The 14,060-nt window shown below is 38.9% G+C and overlaps 1 protein-coding gene across 1 annotated transcript in view; it reads right to left on the minus strand.

The window, feature by feature from the left end:
* The window catches only part of LOC128661084 (uncharacterized), a 101,535-nt gene that overhangs the window by 55,510 nt on the left and 31,965 nt on the right, over nt 1-14,060 (minus strand). The window contains exons 2-4 of the mRNA XM_053715252.1: nt 9,232-9,358; nt 8,964-9,096; nt 8,025-8,175 (exon numbers count right to left, since the gene is read on the minus strand). Of these exons, the coding sequence (XP_053571227.1) occupies nt 8,025-8,175; nt 8,964-9,096; nt 9,232-9,358 (411 nt within the window). The remainder of the gene's footprint in view (nt 1-8,024; nt 8,176-8,963; nt 9,097-9,231; nt 9,359-14,060) is intronic.

Here is a 14,060-nt window from a genome sequence, read left to right on the forward strand (position 1 = left end):
TTGAAGGCCCATGTGGAAGCTACAGCCCTAGTGGAGTGAGCTGTAATTCTTTCAGGAGGCTGCCGTCCGGCAGTCTCGTAAGCCAATCGGATGATGCTTTTAAGCCAAAAGGAAAGAGAGGTAGAAGTCGCTTTTTGACCTCTCCTTTTACCAGAATAGACAACAAACAAAGAAGATGTTTGTCTGAAATCTTTTGTAGCCTCTAAATAGAATTTTAGAGCACGGACTACGTCCAAATTGTGTAACAAACGTTACTTCTTTGAAACTGGATTCGGACATAAAGAAGGAACAACTATCTCCTGGTTAATATTCTTGTTAGAAACAACCTTTGGAAGAAAACCAGGTTTAGTACGCAAAACCACCTTATCTGCATGGAACACCAGATAAGGCGGAGAACACTGCAAAGCAGATAACTCAGAAACTCTTCTAGCAGAAGAAATAGCAACTAAAAACAAAACTTTCCAAGATAGTAACTTAATATCTATGGAATGTAAAGGTTCAAACGGAACCCCTTGAAGAACTGAAAGAACTAGATTTAGACTCCAGGGAGGAGTCAAAGGTCTGTAAACAGGCTTGATCCTAACCAGAGCCTGAACAAATGCTTGAACATCTGGCACAGCTGCCAGTCTTTTGTGTAGTAAGACAGATAAAGCAGAGATCTGTCCCTTTAGAGAACTTGCAGATAATCCTTTCTCCAAACCTTCTTGTAGAAAGGAGAGAATCTTAGGGATTTTTATCTTATTCCATGGGAATCCTTTGGATTCACACCAACAGATATATTTTTTCCATATCTTATGGTAAATCTTTCTAGTTACTGGTTTTCTGGCCTGAACCAGAGTATCTATCACAGAATCTGAAAACCCACGCTTTGAAAGAATCAAGCGTTCAATCTCCAAGCCGTCAGCTGGAGGGAGACCAGATTTGGATATTCGAATGGACCCTGAACAAGAAGGTCCTGTCTCAAAGGTAGCTTCCATGGTGGAACCGATGACATATTCACCAGGTCTGCATACCAAGTCCTGCGTGGCCACGCAGGAGCTATCAAGATCACCGAGGCCCTCTCCTGTTTGATCCTGGCTACCAGCCTGGGAATGAGAGGAAACGGTGGAAACACATAAGCTAGGTTGAAGGTCCAAGGTGCTACTAGTGCATCTACTAGAGTCGCCTTGGGATCCCTGGATCTGGACCCGTAACACGGAACCTTGAAGTTCTGACGAGACGCCATCAGATCCATGTCTGGAATGCCCCATAATTGAGTCAGTTGGGCAAAGATCTCCGGATGGAGTTCCCACTCCCCCGGATGGAAAGTCTGACGACTCAGATAATCTGCTTCCCAGTTTTCCACACCTGGGATGTGGATCGCAGATAGATGGCAGGAGTGTTCCTCCGCCCATTGTATTATTTTGGTCACTTCTTTCATCGCCAGGGAACTCCTTGTTCCCCCCTGATGATTGATATACGCAACAGTCGTCATGTTGTCTGATTGGAATCTTATGAATCTGGCCTTTGCTAGTTGAGGCCAAGCCCTGAGAGCATTGAAAATCGCTCTTAGTTCCAGAATGTTTATCGGGAGAAGAGACTCTTCCCGAGACCATAGTCCCTGAGTCTTCAGGGATTCCCAGACCGCGCCCCAGCCCACTAGACTGGCGTCGGTCGTGACAATGACCCACTCTGGTCTGCGGAAGCTCATTCCCTTGGATAGATGGTCCAGGGTCAGCCACCAACGGAGTGAATCTCTGGTCTTCTGATCTACTTGAATCATTGGAGACAAGTCTGTATAGTCCCCATTCCACTGTTTGAGCATGTACAGTTGTAATGGTCTTAGATGAATTCGTGCAAAAGGAACTATGTCCATTGCTGCAACCATCAACCCTACTACTTCCATGAACTGAGCTATGGAAGGACGTGGAACAGAATGAAGAACTTGACAAGCGCTTAGAAGCTTTGATTTTCTGACCTCTGTCAGAAAAATCCTCATTTCTAAGGAATCTATTATTGTTCCCAAGAAGGGAACTCTTGTTGACGGAGACAGAGAACTTTTTCTACGTTCACCTTCCATCTGTGCGATCTGAGAAAGGCCAGAACAATGTCTGTATGAGCCTTTGCTTTTGACAGGGACGACGCTTGTATTAGAATGTCGTCCAGGTATGGTACTACTGCAATGCCCCTCGGCCTTAGAACCGCTAGAAGGGACCCAAGTACCTTTGTGAAAATCCTTGGAGCAGTGGCTAACCCGAATGGGAGGGCCACAAACTGGTAATGTTTGTCCAGAAAGGCGAACCTTAGGAACTGATGATGTTCTTTGTGGATCGGAATATGTAGGTACGCATCCTTTAGATCCACGGTAGTCATAAATTGACCTTCCTGGATAGTGGGTAGAATCGTTCGAATGGTTTCCATTTTGAACGATGGTACCCTGAGAAATTTGTTTAGGATCTTCAGATCCAAAATTGGTCTGAATGTTCCCTCTTTTTTGGGAACTACGAACAGATTTTAATAAAATCCCATTCCCTGTTCTTTTATTGGGACAGGGTGTATCACTCCCATTTTTAACAGGTCTTCTACACAATGTAAGAACGCCTGTTTCTTTATTTGGTTTAAGGATAAGTGAGACATGTGGAACCTTCCCCTTGGGGGTAGTTCCCTGAATTCCAGAAGATAACCCTGAGAAACTATTTCTAGTGCCCAGGGATCCTGAACATCTCTTGCCCAAGCCTGAGCAAAGAGAGAGAGTCTGCCCCCTACTAGATCCGGTCCCGGATCGGAGGCTACTCCTTCATGCTGTCTTGTTAGCAGCAGCAGGCTTCTTGACCTGCTTACCCTTGTTCCAGCCTTGCATAGGTTTCCAGGCTGGTTTGGGCTGTGAGGCATTACCCTCTTGTTTAGAGGATGCAGAATTAGAGGCCGGTCCGTTCCTGAAATTGCGAAAGGAACGAAAATTAGACTTATTCTTGGCCTTGAACGGCCTATCTTGTGGAAGGGTGTGGCCCTTTCGCCCAGTGATGTCTGAGATAATCTCTTTCAATTCTGGTCCGAAGAGAGTTTTACCTTTGAAAGGGATGTTAAGCAATTTTGTCGTGGATGATACATCCACTGACCAAGACTTTAGCCAAAGCGCTCTACGCGCCACAATTGCAAACCCTGAATTTTTCGCCGCTAATTTAGCTAATTGCAAGGCGGCATCTAAAATAAAAGAGTTAGCCAACTTAAGTGCATGAACTCTGTCCATAACCTCCTCATATGGAGTCTCTCTACCGAGCGACTTTTCTAGTTCCTCGAACCAGAACCACGCTGCAGTAGTGACAGGAACAATGCACGAAATGGGTTGTAGAAGGTAACCTTGCTGTACAAAAATCTTTTTAAGCAAACATTCCAATTTTTTATCCATAGGATCTTTGAAAGCACAACTATCCTCGATAGGAATAGTAGTGCGCTTGTTTAAAGTAGAAACTGCCCCCTCGACCTTAGGAACTGTCTGCCATAAGTCCTTTCTGGGGTCGACCATAGGAAATAATTTCTTAAATATAGGAGGGGGAACAAAAGGTATGCCGGGCTTCTCCCACTCCTTATTCACTATGTCCGCCACCCGCTTGGGTATAGGAAAAGCGTTGGGGTGCACCGGAACCTCTAGAAACTTGTCCATTTTGCATAATTTCTCTGGAATGACCAAGTTGTCACAATCATCCAGAGTAGATAACACCTCCTTAAGCACACCAATGTTGGAGAAAAGTATTACAGTGCTTCCCGAGTTATCCCTATTAGCCAGGACTCAGTTGTAGAAATCATGCTCTTGCGTAAATTTAAACGACTTTTACTTAACCCTTTTCAGGAAAAAAAATAGCTATATAGTGATACTATTCTTTCATAACTGTGATAAAAAATGTTCAGTAATATGTCCCTTTAATGTTAGAATAATCAGAAGTTGAAGATTAGAAATAAAATTAGATATTAAAATAGATCAGCTCAAAGCAAATAGGCTTAAAGACCCTACAAGCACATGATCTATGTAGCCTGATCTAGACTTGTGCTATAGGAGCAAGGCCCAATAACTGTCAAACCCTGAAGGTCTCTACCTCATTCGTGGACCTTAAAGGGACAGTTTACCCAAATTGACAATACATTTTAAACAAAATAACTGTCAACGTTAAATACATTAATGCTGATCAATCATTACAGATCATTTTCTTTGTTTATAAATAGTTTATAAATATTTTTTTAAAACATATACCCACTGAATTAATTTCTAGACGTGCGGCCACTTTGCTGTACTCCCTTCTGTGCAACATCTGTAAATGGTATAATTCTAAGATTTGAATAATAACATTTACAGATGTATGTATATGTAACTAATAAACTGGATACGCCCCCCTTACAGAACGATCCGGTCAGAGCGCATAAACACAACAGCCTTCAGTGCTCACAGGATTGTGCTGTGACTGTTAGCAGCAGGACCGGAGTGGGGTCAGGGCAGCTGTGAGCGGAGAGAGCAGGGGTTGAGACCTGTATAGCCAAGTGTAGCGTGCGCACCGTTGAAGGAGAATCTCCCTTGTATTCTATGGCCTTGGGACCTTATCACTGTGCATGCTGATGAGGGCGATAGAGTACCTGCCTTATTTTATCATGTCTACATGCCGCAGTTTACTGGCTGTTACATGCAGAGTGGATATCTTGTGTATGACACAAATGCCTTATAGATCTGAGTACAGACACTTTGATATTATTTTGTTAGTTATACATATACACACGTCTGTAAATGATATAATTCTATGCAAATCATTTTCTGCCAGTGGTTGCTTTGAATAATATCATTTACAGATGTATGTATATGAAACTAACAAACTGGATACGCCCCCCTTACAGAATGATCCAGTCAGTGTGCATAAACACAACAACCTTCAGTGCTCACATAGTGCTAAATTTGCAAACTTAGCATAGAATTGCATAACGCAAATTGATTGGCCATGGGGCAGGATAATAAAGTTTTTAAGCCCAGCCCTTTCATCAGGGCTTTCCAGGGTTTTGTCTGGCAGAAGGGAAAATAACTTGACTAGAAGTTGGGATGATGGCACTACTGCTTTAAAGTAAGATAAAGGGTCTATTACCGTTCCTTGTAGCGTTATTGGCCCCAAAATTATTAGGTATTTTGTGGTGCGGTGCTATGTATCAAAACTGCAAATTTACATGATTGTTAGTTAAAGGAACTAACCAAAAAAGATACTATATAAGCACTCAAAAACAGACCCCTAAATAATCAGAGTAGATGAGAAACACACAAGTTAAAATATAAATCTTTATTAGAATTAGTTAAAAACTGGGTGCATTAAAACTAAAATGCTGGCAGAATGTTCCCGTTAAAGAACTGAATAAGTCTGACTAAAGCCTTGTGAGGTTATAATCAAATTGGTAGGATTATTGAACTTTCTGGCTCTGTATAGTTGAGATTCGCTAGTTCAGATAATGACACTATCCAACTACTTGTATGATCACGTGCTAATGGAGGTTCAACTAATGCAGAGCTTTCCAAACTTTTCATGTTGGCGACACACTTTTTAGACACAGTAATTCAGTTGTACAAGCAAACAGGAAGTTAAACAAAATTGTTATAAGAGATACAGACACAAACATAAATTATATAATAACAAAATGTATTTGCAAGTAACAGTATGTATGTGCAAGAATTAAAAAAAAGTTTTATAACACCAATAGCTACTTACTATTTTAATGGGATGTATGAGGTTGATGGGATGAACACAGTTTCTGGATATTTGGTGGCATATTAGATAAAGACACTCGCATTTTATCATCAAGCATTTTTAAGCTTCCACTTCCTATCCATATATCAAGAACAAGAGCAGCACTGCACTACTGGGAGCTAGCTGCAACAAAAAACCCCACTTTGCTCAGCATTTAAGCTGCCGCCCTCAGAGCTCTGCGAGTCGGACTAACTACTGCCTGCACTGCAAGCACACTGCTATCCCACTCACTGACTACACATGCAGTCACAAGTCGATTGAGGAGACTACACGTGCAGTCAGGAGCCAATGTGCCGCCAACGCCGTCAATGGGAATAGTTTCAGTTCCCGGTGAGCTGCGCCAATAGGTTAAGATGATCTGTGACCCACTAGGTATCAATCACATGTCAAACAAATTTGTGATGAAGCAGGGACACACCTACACACTGCCACCGACACACTAATGTGTCACGACACACAGTTTGGAAAGCACTGAACTAATGCATTGACATTAATGTTAAACACATAGGTAAAATGATCAATATAATTGATTGTTATATGATAGTAACAATATTGATCATTTTACCTATGTGTTTAACATTAATGTCAATGCATTAGTTGAACCTCCATTAGCACGTGATCATACAAGTAGTTGGATAGTGTCATTATCTGAACTAGCGAATCTCAACTATACAGAGCCAGAAAGTTCAATAATCCTACCAATTTGATTATAACCTCACAAGGCTTTAGTCAGACTTATTCAGTTCTTTAACTGGAACATTCTGCCAGCATTTTAGTTTTAATGCACCCAGTTTTTAACTAATTCTAATAAAGATTTATATTTTAACTTGTGTGTTTCTCATCTACTCTGATTATTTAGGGGTCTGTTTTTGAGTGCTTATATAGTATCTTTTTTGGTTAGTTCCTTTAACTAACAATCTTGTAAAGAAGGGAAAATAAGCAAGGGAAAAGGTAAAAAATATATTTCCTTATTACAATATTGATTCTACTTCACTTGTTAATATAGAGTTATTGCTACTAAACAATTACATCTCCTGAGTGAACTGGTCCTTTACAAAGACTCCAGGCGTATTTAACTTAAAATGTAATATCCCAGTAACATTTACTGCTGCCACCTTTCCAATTTAGTACCTCACTTTGCCCACTTCAAAATACTCACCAGTGAAACTCAGACCTTAATTGATTTTGATTTTGAATTTTGATTAATTCATAATTTAAAAAAAAAATCCTAAAATGCTCCAAGTCATAATTATTCTTTGCGATGACTGTACATGTATTTATGTATTCATGACTAATTGATCAGTTAGTTATCAGGTAGTTTTTGTCATAAAGGATCTAAACATTTTGACTATGATTAATTGAGCTTATTAGTCAAATGTCTGATTGATTTAATATAGCCACATGATTATTTATTATTTAATGACATCCTTACGCTCTCCGCTTCATTTTGCCTAGAATTCCAAAAATTGATTTCAATCCATAATTAACAGACAAACAAGTCCATAATATTCTACTGGCATTGGGCTAGATTACGAGTGGAGCATTAATTGCGTATGCTGTAAACTTTTTGTGCCCGTCTGGTTGCGCTCGTATTACGAGTTGAAGTAAAAAGTTATCGCTCTTGCCCTAATCCGACTGACGCAAAAAGCTGAACTTACAATATCGTGCAAAATAACTTATTCCCCCTTAGAAGTCAAAGGAGCAAAAAAAAGTGGGGGGAAAAAAACAACACATCCAAAACACCCTTTGCCTTTTTTCCCCCTAACACCTGAGACCTCATATCTTTGAGCCCTTATAACTTTTTTGTGCAATATTTTTTTAAATAAATTACATGGTGTTATTATGAGTGTAACTGTACTTTGTAATATATTTTTGATGTGTTTTGTGGCACTTTTTTCGTTTGCGAAACAGTTAACCAGAGCTCTAAGGACGCGCTAACCTGACGATCGTTAACTTGAATTGCGCTCAAGCAATCACATTTACTTTCAACTTGTAATACAAGTCCAATTTAAACTGCGTGCAAATGAACGTGAAAGCCCGATATAGCTTGCGTGCAAATGTTTACGCTCCACGCGTAATTTGGCCCATTATGTGTTAGAATGCAGATGATGGTCTGTTCATGGAAATATCTCTTTATGCAAACATATATATGCCCATTAAATGTAGACATATAGTAAAAACAGTATTGACTGGTTTCTAGCACTCATCTATACATTACAAGATGTACAGCACATTTTTCTTTGTTTGTAAATGACACTATATAGAACTTACCAGGGGGTGTTACAACTGTGTGTCAAGGTCATATATCTGACTCCCAAGTGGTAGAAGGTGCGCAGTGTTGCCAAGCTGCTGTCTATAGAGTGACCACCTTCCACTCCAATCAGACTGGCAACTTTATGATTAAACATTGCTTCCCTGATTCCTGTATTAGAGAAAAAGGTATCACAAATCACTCACTCCCAACCCTACTATCTCAACAACATCATGTTATATATCTGTTTCAAAGAGACATCCAACGTATCAGCTTCCTATAAAGGGACATTCTTTTCCAAATATTTTATTGTTTAAAAAGATATATAACGCCTTTACCAGCCATTCCACAGCTTTGCACAACTAACATTGTTATATTAATATACTTTATAACTTTAAATCTCTGCCTGTTTTTAAGCCCCTACAGGCCGTCTTTATCTCAGTCCATTTTATAAGCTTTTTACAGCAAGACAGAGCTAGTTGATGTGTACCGTATAGATAACATTGTGCTCACTCCTTTGGAGTTACAAATGAGTCAGCACTGATTGGCTAAAATGCAAGTCGTAAACAGCCCTGAGATAAAGGGTCAGTCTGCCGAGGCTTAGATACAAGGTTATCACACAGAGGTAAAATGTATATTAATATAACAGTGTTGGTTGTGCAAACCTGGAGAATGGGTAATAAAGGGATTATTCATCTTTTTAAACAATAACAATTTTGGAGTGGACTGTACCTTTAAACATACACGATCATTTATTAGATGCACCTGCAGTAATAACTTTTACTGTCACATACTTGCCCTGCATCATCTCCTCTGAGCTGTCTTTTTTGTGTATCTACAGGTTTATGTTCCATAATCCATATACCCGGCTAAAACTGAGCTTTAAACTGCCTCAAAATCCCAATCTATACTGCACTTTATTTGTGCAACTTCTTTCCTGGATATTTTCTGTTACTCACCGTTCGTGTTTAACACAAATGAAAACTCATCAGGATACTTCTGACACATGCGATGAATGACATCAATCTGCTCCAGTGTCCTTTTCACTGCATCCTTCCCTTGAGTGTCACAGGGAACATAAGCTGCCCAGAACTGCAACATGAGGAAAAGCATTGATTTCAGCAAACGTTGCACCTCCTGCCCTACCCAATTCAGTATGGTTCCGACACTACATGAGCAAATGTAAATCTCCATATAGTTGTTCTGCTATTTGTACCCAGAACTCACCTGTCCTCCAACTCTTCCTTCTCGTAATTTGGGGATATTTGTGTGGGTGTTTTGTAGAGTATGTAAGTCCGCTTCATTTAGATGGTTATTAAATCTGTCTAAGAGCTGCCAGGGTAAATCATTGTGTCTATGAAAAGGAAAAAAAAAATATATATATAATTATGCAGCTGCTTAAAGGGCCATAATAGTAAAAAAATAACATACTCTAATATGTTAGCACATGTAATATTAAGACTATCAACCCTGCTGTACTTTGTGTTTAACTCCCGAAAAGCATTTAAACACACAATAGAAGTTCAGTTTGGTTCCTGCAGATCAGCAGCACTCGTTGCAGATCTGAGTTGTACAACTAGTGCTAATGATTGGATCAGCGGCGGGTTCTGCTTGGGACCAGAAGTGCTCCGTAGGTCCTAAGCAGCACTTGTACTGTGTGTTTTAACCCCTTTGCAAGGGTTAAACCCACAGTAGCGTAGGGTCGATAGTTGTAAAATTACTCTAGTAGATCTGCTGAGAAATGCGGCGCATATACGAGCTCCTTTGCAGGGGTTACCTGTTGCTTTTTTATGGCTTTTAATAAAGTGTATTTTTATCTTTATAACTATCGTATTGCTGCTATTTGGTGTTAGTCAGATGAGTGGGAGCTGCACCTTTGAGCTATAGGGAGATACTGAGTGTCATTCTCCTGAACCGCTGCTAACTGTTCAGCCTGCATCTACTACACATTTGTGTGCTTATCCTCTTGTGAGTATATGACCTGCTATATAAAGTTCCTGCGTTGTGTACTGTTCACACGATGTGGCGCCTTCTTTTAGTCCTTCTCAGGGTTTAATCGTTGGATTCTTTTAAAAATTATCACAGCTTCTGAGATGATTTTTATTGTGCAAGCAACCAAAATACAGTAGTATGCTGCATGCATGAGTATCAGGAACTTGCTTGTGCTTTTAGTGCTCATGACATCGCTATAAGCAAGTTGCATGCACAAGAAATATTATTACAAAATGTGATAACTTTTCAAAGATTTTTTGCAAACGTTTGCATATTGTAAAAATATTTACTAATGAAATTTAAAATGAAATGCTCTGCAATTTAAATTTAAAGGGCCATAATACCCAAATGTTTAAACACTTGAAAGTGATGCAGCATAGCTGTAAAAAGCTCAGTAGAAAATATCACCTGAACATCTCTATGTAAAAAAGAAAGATATTTTACCTCAAAAGTTCCTCAGTAGCCACCTCCCATTGTAAAGGATTTCTAAGCAGCATTTTAGTGTGCCTGTCCTAGGACAGCTTAGGGGATGAGCCTCGTCAACTCTCATATTATTTCACCAATCAGGTAAAGGAAGCTTACTATGAAATCTCATGAGAGTTAAGTCAAATCTCATGAGATCACAGTAAGAGTTCATGACCTCAGCACTGCTGATGCTGATTGGCTGCTGTTCATTTCTTCATTTTTTTTTTATTTTTACCTGCAGCTGGGAGCAGGTGAAGTATAACTTTTTTTACACAGAACTTACTCTGCTGAGCTGAGGAGATTGTGAAGTAAAATATCTTCCTTTTTTACATAGAGATGCTCAGGTGATATTTTGCTGTCAGCTTTTTACAGTTATACTGCATCAGTTTCAAGTGATTTAGCACAGTGATTTTCAACCTTTTTTTTGCCGTGGCACACTTTTTTACATTAAAAAATCCTGCGCCACACCACCATCCCAAAATTTTACAAAATCACACATTGTATATATAAAAGTTATTTCACAAAAGGCAAGCACTCGCTGGTATTTTTTCAAACAACAGTATTTACTGTACAACAAATTAGTGAACGTTTTCGAGCATCCGCCCATCCTCAGACATGTCTGAGGACGGGCAGATGCCCGAAAACGTTCACTGATTTGCTGTACAGTAAATACTGATGTTTAAAAAAATACCAGCGAGTGCTTGCCTTTTGTGAAATAACTTCTCTATGTACGGATTTGGTGGGCAACCTGGAAGTTGGTACGTTATGAGTGTGCTGTGTTCTCCTGGACTATGGTATATATAGTCATCATCTCACTCAAAATAAAAAAACGTCCCAGAATAAAAAACAAGAAAAATGTAAAAAAAAATATCACACTGTTGTCAGTCTGCCACGGCACACCTGAGGATCTCTCACGGCACACTAGTGTGCCACGGCACACTGGTTGAAAAACACTGATTTAGCATATGAGTATTATGTCCCTTTAAATTTTGTCCCTTTAAGAGTAGATAGAAACTCCTAACACTGATGTTATTTTGACTTTATTAACCTGACTTTATTCTTTTGCGTTAATGGTTGTATTTTTACATAATTTATACTATACACATTATTTTACCATAAAATTCATATATACGTTTTATAACTGATGAGCTTCTGATATTATATTATTTTTTCATTATGATTTTTCTTATAAAAACAGCTATCATATAACCCTTTGCAATGTTTAATTAATGGGAAAAAAACAAATTTTGCCTTCTTTTGCTTACTTAAAGTACTGTAAAATATATCTGAGCCTGCAACATGCTACACAGTAATTGAATAGATCAGCTGACACACTCATTATGGGCTAGATTACAAGTGGCTGTTGCGTGCAAGCAAAAAGGGGTTTATTGCAGCTCTTTGCGTGCATTGGAAGTAGCATGTGTATTACAGGTTGAAAGTAAATGCGTTCTCTAGAGCGCAATGTAATTTAATGCCCATAACGTTAGCACGACTTCAGAGCTCTGGTTAACTGTTATGATATTTATGTGTATATATGTATTTACAAAATTGAAGAAAAAGAGGGCAGAATCAGGGATAGGCACGAGCCAAGGCTGTGGCGGACATTTTCTAAAGTAAAGACCTTTAGTGAAGGACACCAAGGTACATTTACAATTAAAACTATTATTTTATAGTGCTGAATGTTATTATACTGATGCAGATACCACTGATCCTATAACCAGCCCTTGTCTGGCTATACCCATGTGCCAATGTCTGTGTCTTTGTATAGAGCTGGGTGTTATTATACAGATGCAGATACCACTGACACTATAACCAGCCCTCCTCTGGCTATTCCCATGTGCCAGTGTCACTACTGTGTCATTATATAGTGCTGAATGTTATTATACTGATGCAGATACCACTGATCCTATAACCAGCCCTTGTCTGACTATACCCATGTGCCAATGTCTGTGTCTTTGTATAGAGTTGGGTGTTATTATACAGATGCAGAAGATACACATCCAGTATTTCACTCAGGCTTTATTTATTCCATAACTTATCACCCAATATTGCTAGCAGTCTCTTGACAAGCCACTAATTTTATTCACACTAAATATTTTCCCTTTCCTATTATTTAATCAGAAAGAAAAGATATACTAAGGTTATGATTCACAACCTTACTATATCTTTTCTTTCTATTTAAATACTACTTATAATAAACCTCAGGTGCTGGTTAAAGTGCTTTACCTTTGCATATAAAGCTCCATGGGCACGGTGGCAGCTTCCTTCTTGAATCTTCCCTCTCTCTCTGTCTCAATCAGAGTCATTTTCTGGTTCTAAGCGGCATCATGTGGGAGTGTCCACAACCCTGCAAAACGTGGCGCCGCGTGTGTTAAGGAGGAGTCAGGACCAGTATTCATCTGTCGTACTCCTCCCTCCCCACAGCAAAATGGGTGGCGGACACTGCAAGGGCCTGTCACGGACACCAGTGTCCGTGTACGGACACCTTGCCTATCCCTGGGCAGAATAATCACACTGTCAACCACCAGTATTAAAAACAAGTATCAAAACAGCTGTGTAGGTTAAGCTTACGAGTTTCAGCTAAAAAGCTGTAGTCATAGCTTAAAGGGACACTAAAGCCCACATTTTTCTTTCATGATTCAGGTAGAGAATACAATTTTAAACAACATTTCAATTTACTTCTATTATCTAAGTTGCTTCATATTTTAGATATACTTGGTTGAAGAAATAGCAATGCACATGGGTGAGCCAATCACACAAGGCATCTATGTGCAGCCACCAATCAACAGCTACTGAGCCTATCTAGATATGCTTTTAAGCAAAGGATATCAAGAGAATAGAGCAAATGATATAATAGAAGTAAATTAGAAAATTGTTTAAAATGACATGCTCTTTCTAAATCATGAAAGAAAAAAATTTGGGTTTCATGTCCCTTTAACTTGGAAGTTAAAACACTCACTACTTATTTCCTAACCTAGACAGCTATTGGATAAAACAGAAGCCATAACAGCTGAATGATAATTGTCTTTTTTTTTTTTTTTTTTTAAATATTTATTTATAAACCAACAAAATATCCAGACATTATCTGTGACAAAAAAAAAAAGTTTTTGTTACATGCACATATTAATTTTACCATGCACGGTAATTTGAAACAAAACTTGACAAATACTATATCAGATAGCTCGGAAGGAAAAGAGAAAAGGAAAGGAAAAATGAACATATAAACCTATTTGAGTCAACTTGATTATCTGAATATATAGTTTTACTTTGCCTAGCATTTTTCTCCCTTTCTCACTCCTTTCTTTTCTTATTTCAATTTTGCATTTACATTGGGTTGATGTTGGTGTGTTTTTATTATTGTATTTTCCAGCCCCCCCAAATCAAACTAATTAAAACAAAACAAAATAAAATAAAACACAGAAGGAAAAAAAAAAAAAAAAAAAAAAAAAAAAGGAAAAGGATTCCGCCACTTCTCCCACCCCCATTCTCATTCCAAATATCCAAGTATTTTATGATTAGTCTCATTCTGCAGTGAGAAGTTTACGCCCATTCAGGTGGTAAACTACCTAACTGCACCAAAATGTCAAAAAAAGTTGTTT

The sequence above is a fragment of the Bombina bombina genome, chromosome 1 (genome assembly GCF_027579735.1).
Source record: "Bombina bombina isolate aBomBom1 chromosome 1, aBomBom1.pri, whole genome shotgun sequence".
Classification (NCBI taxonomy): domain Eukaryota; kingdom Metazoa; phylum Chordata; class Amphibia; order Anura; family Bombinatoridae; genus Bombina; species Bombina bombina.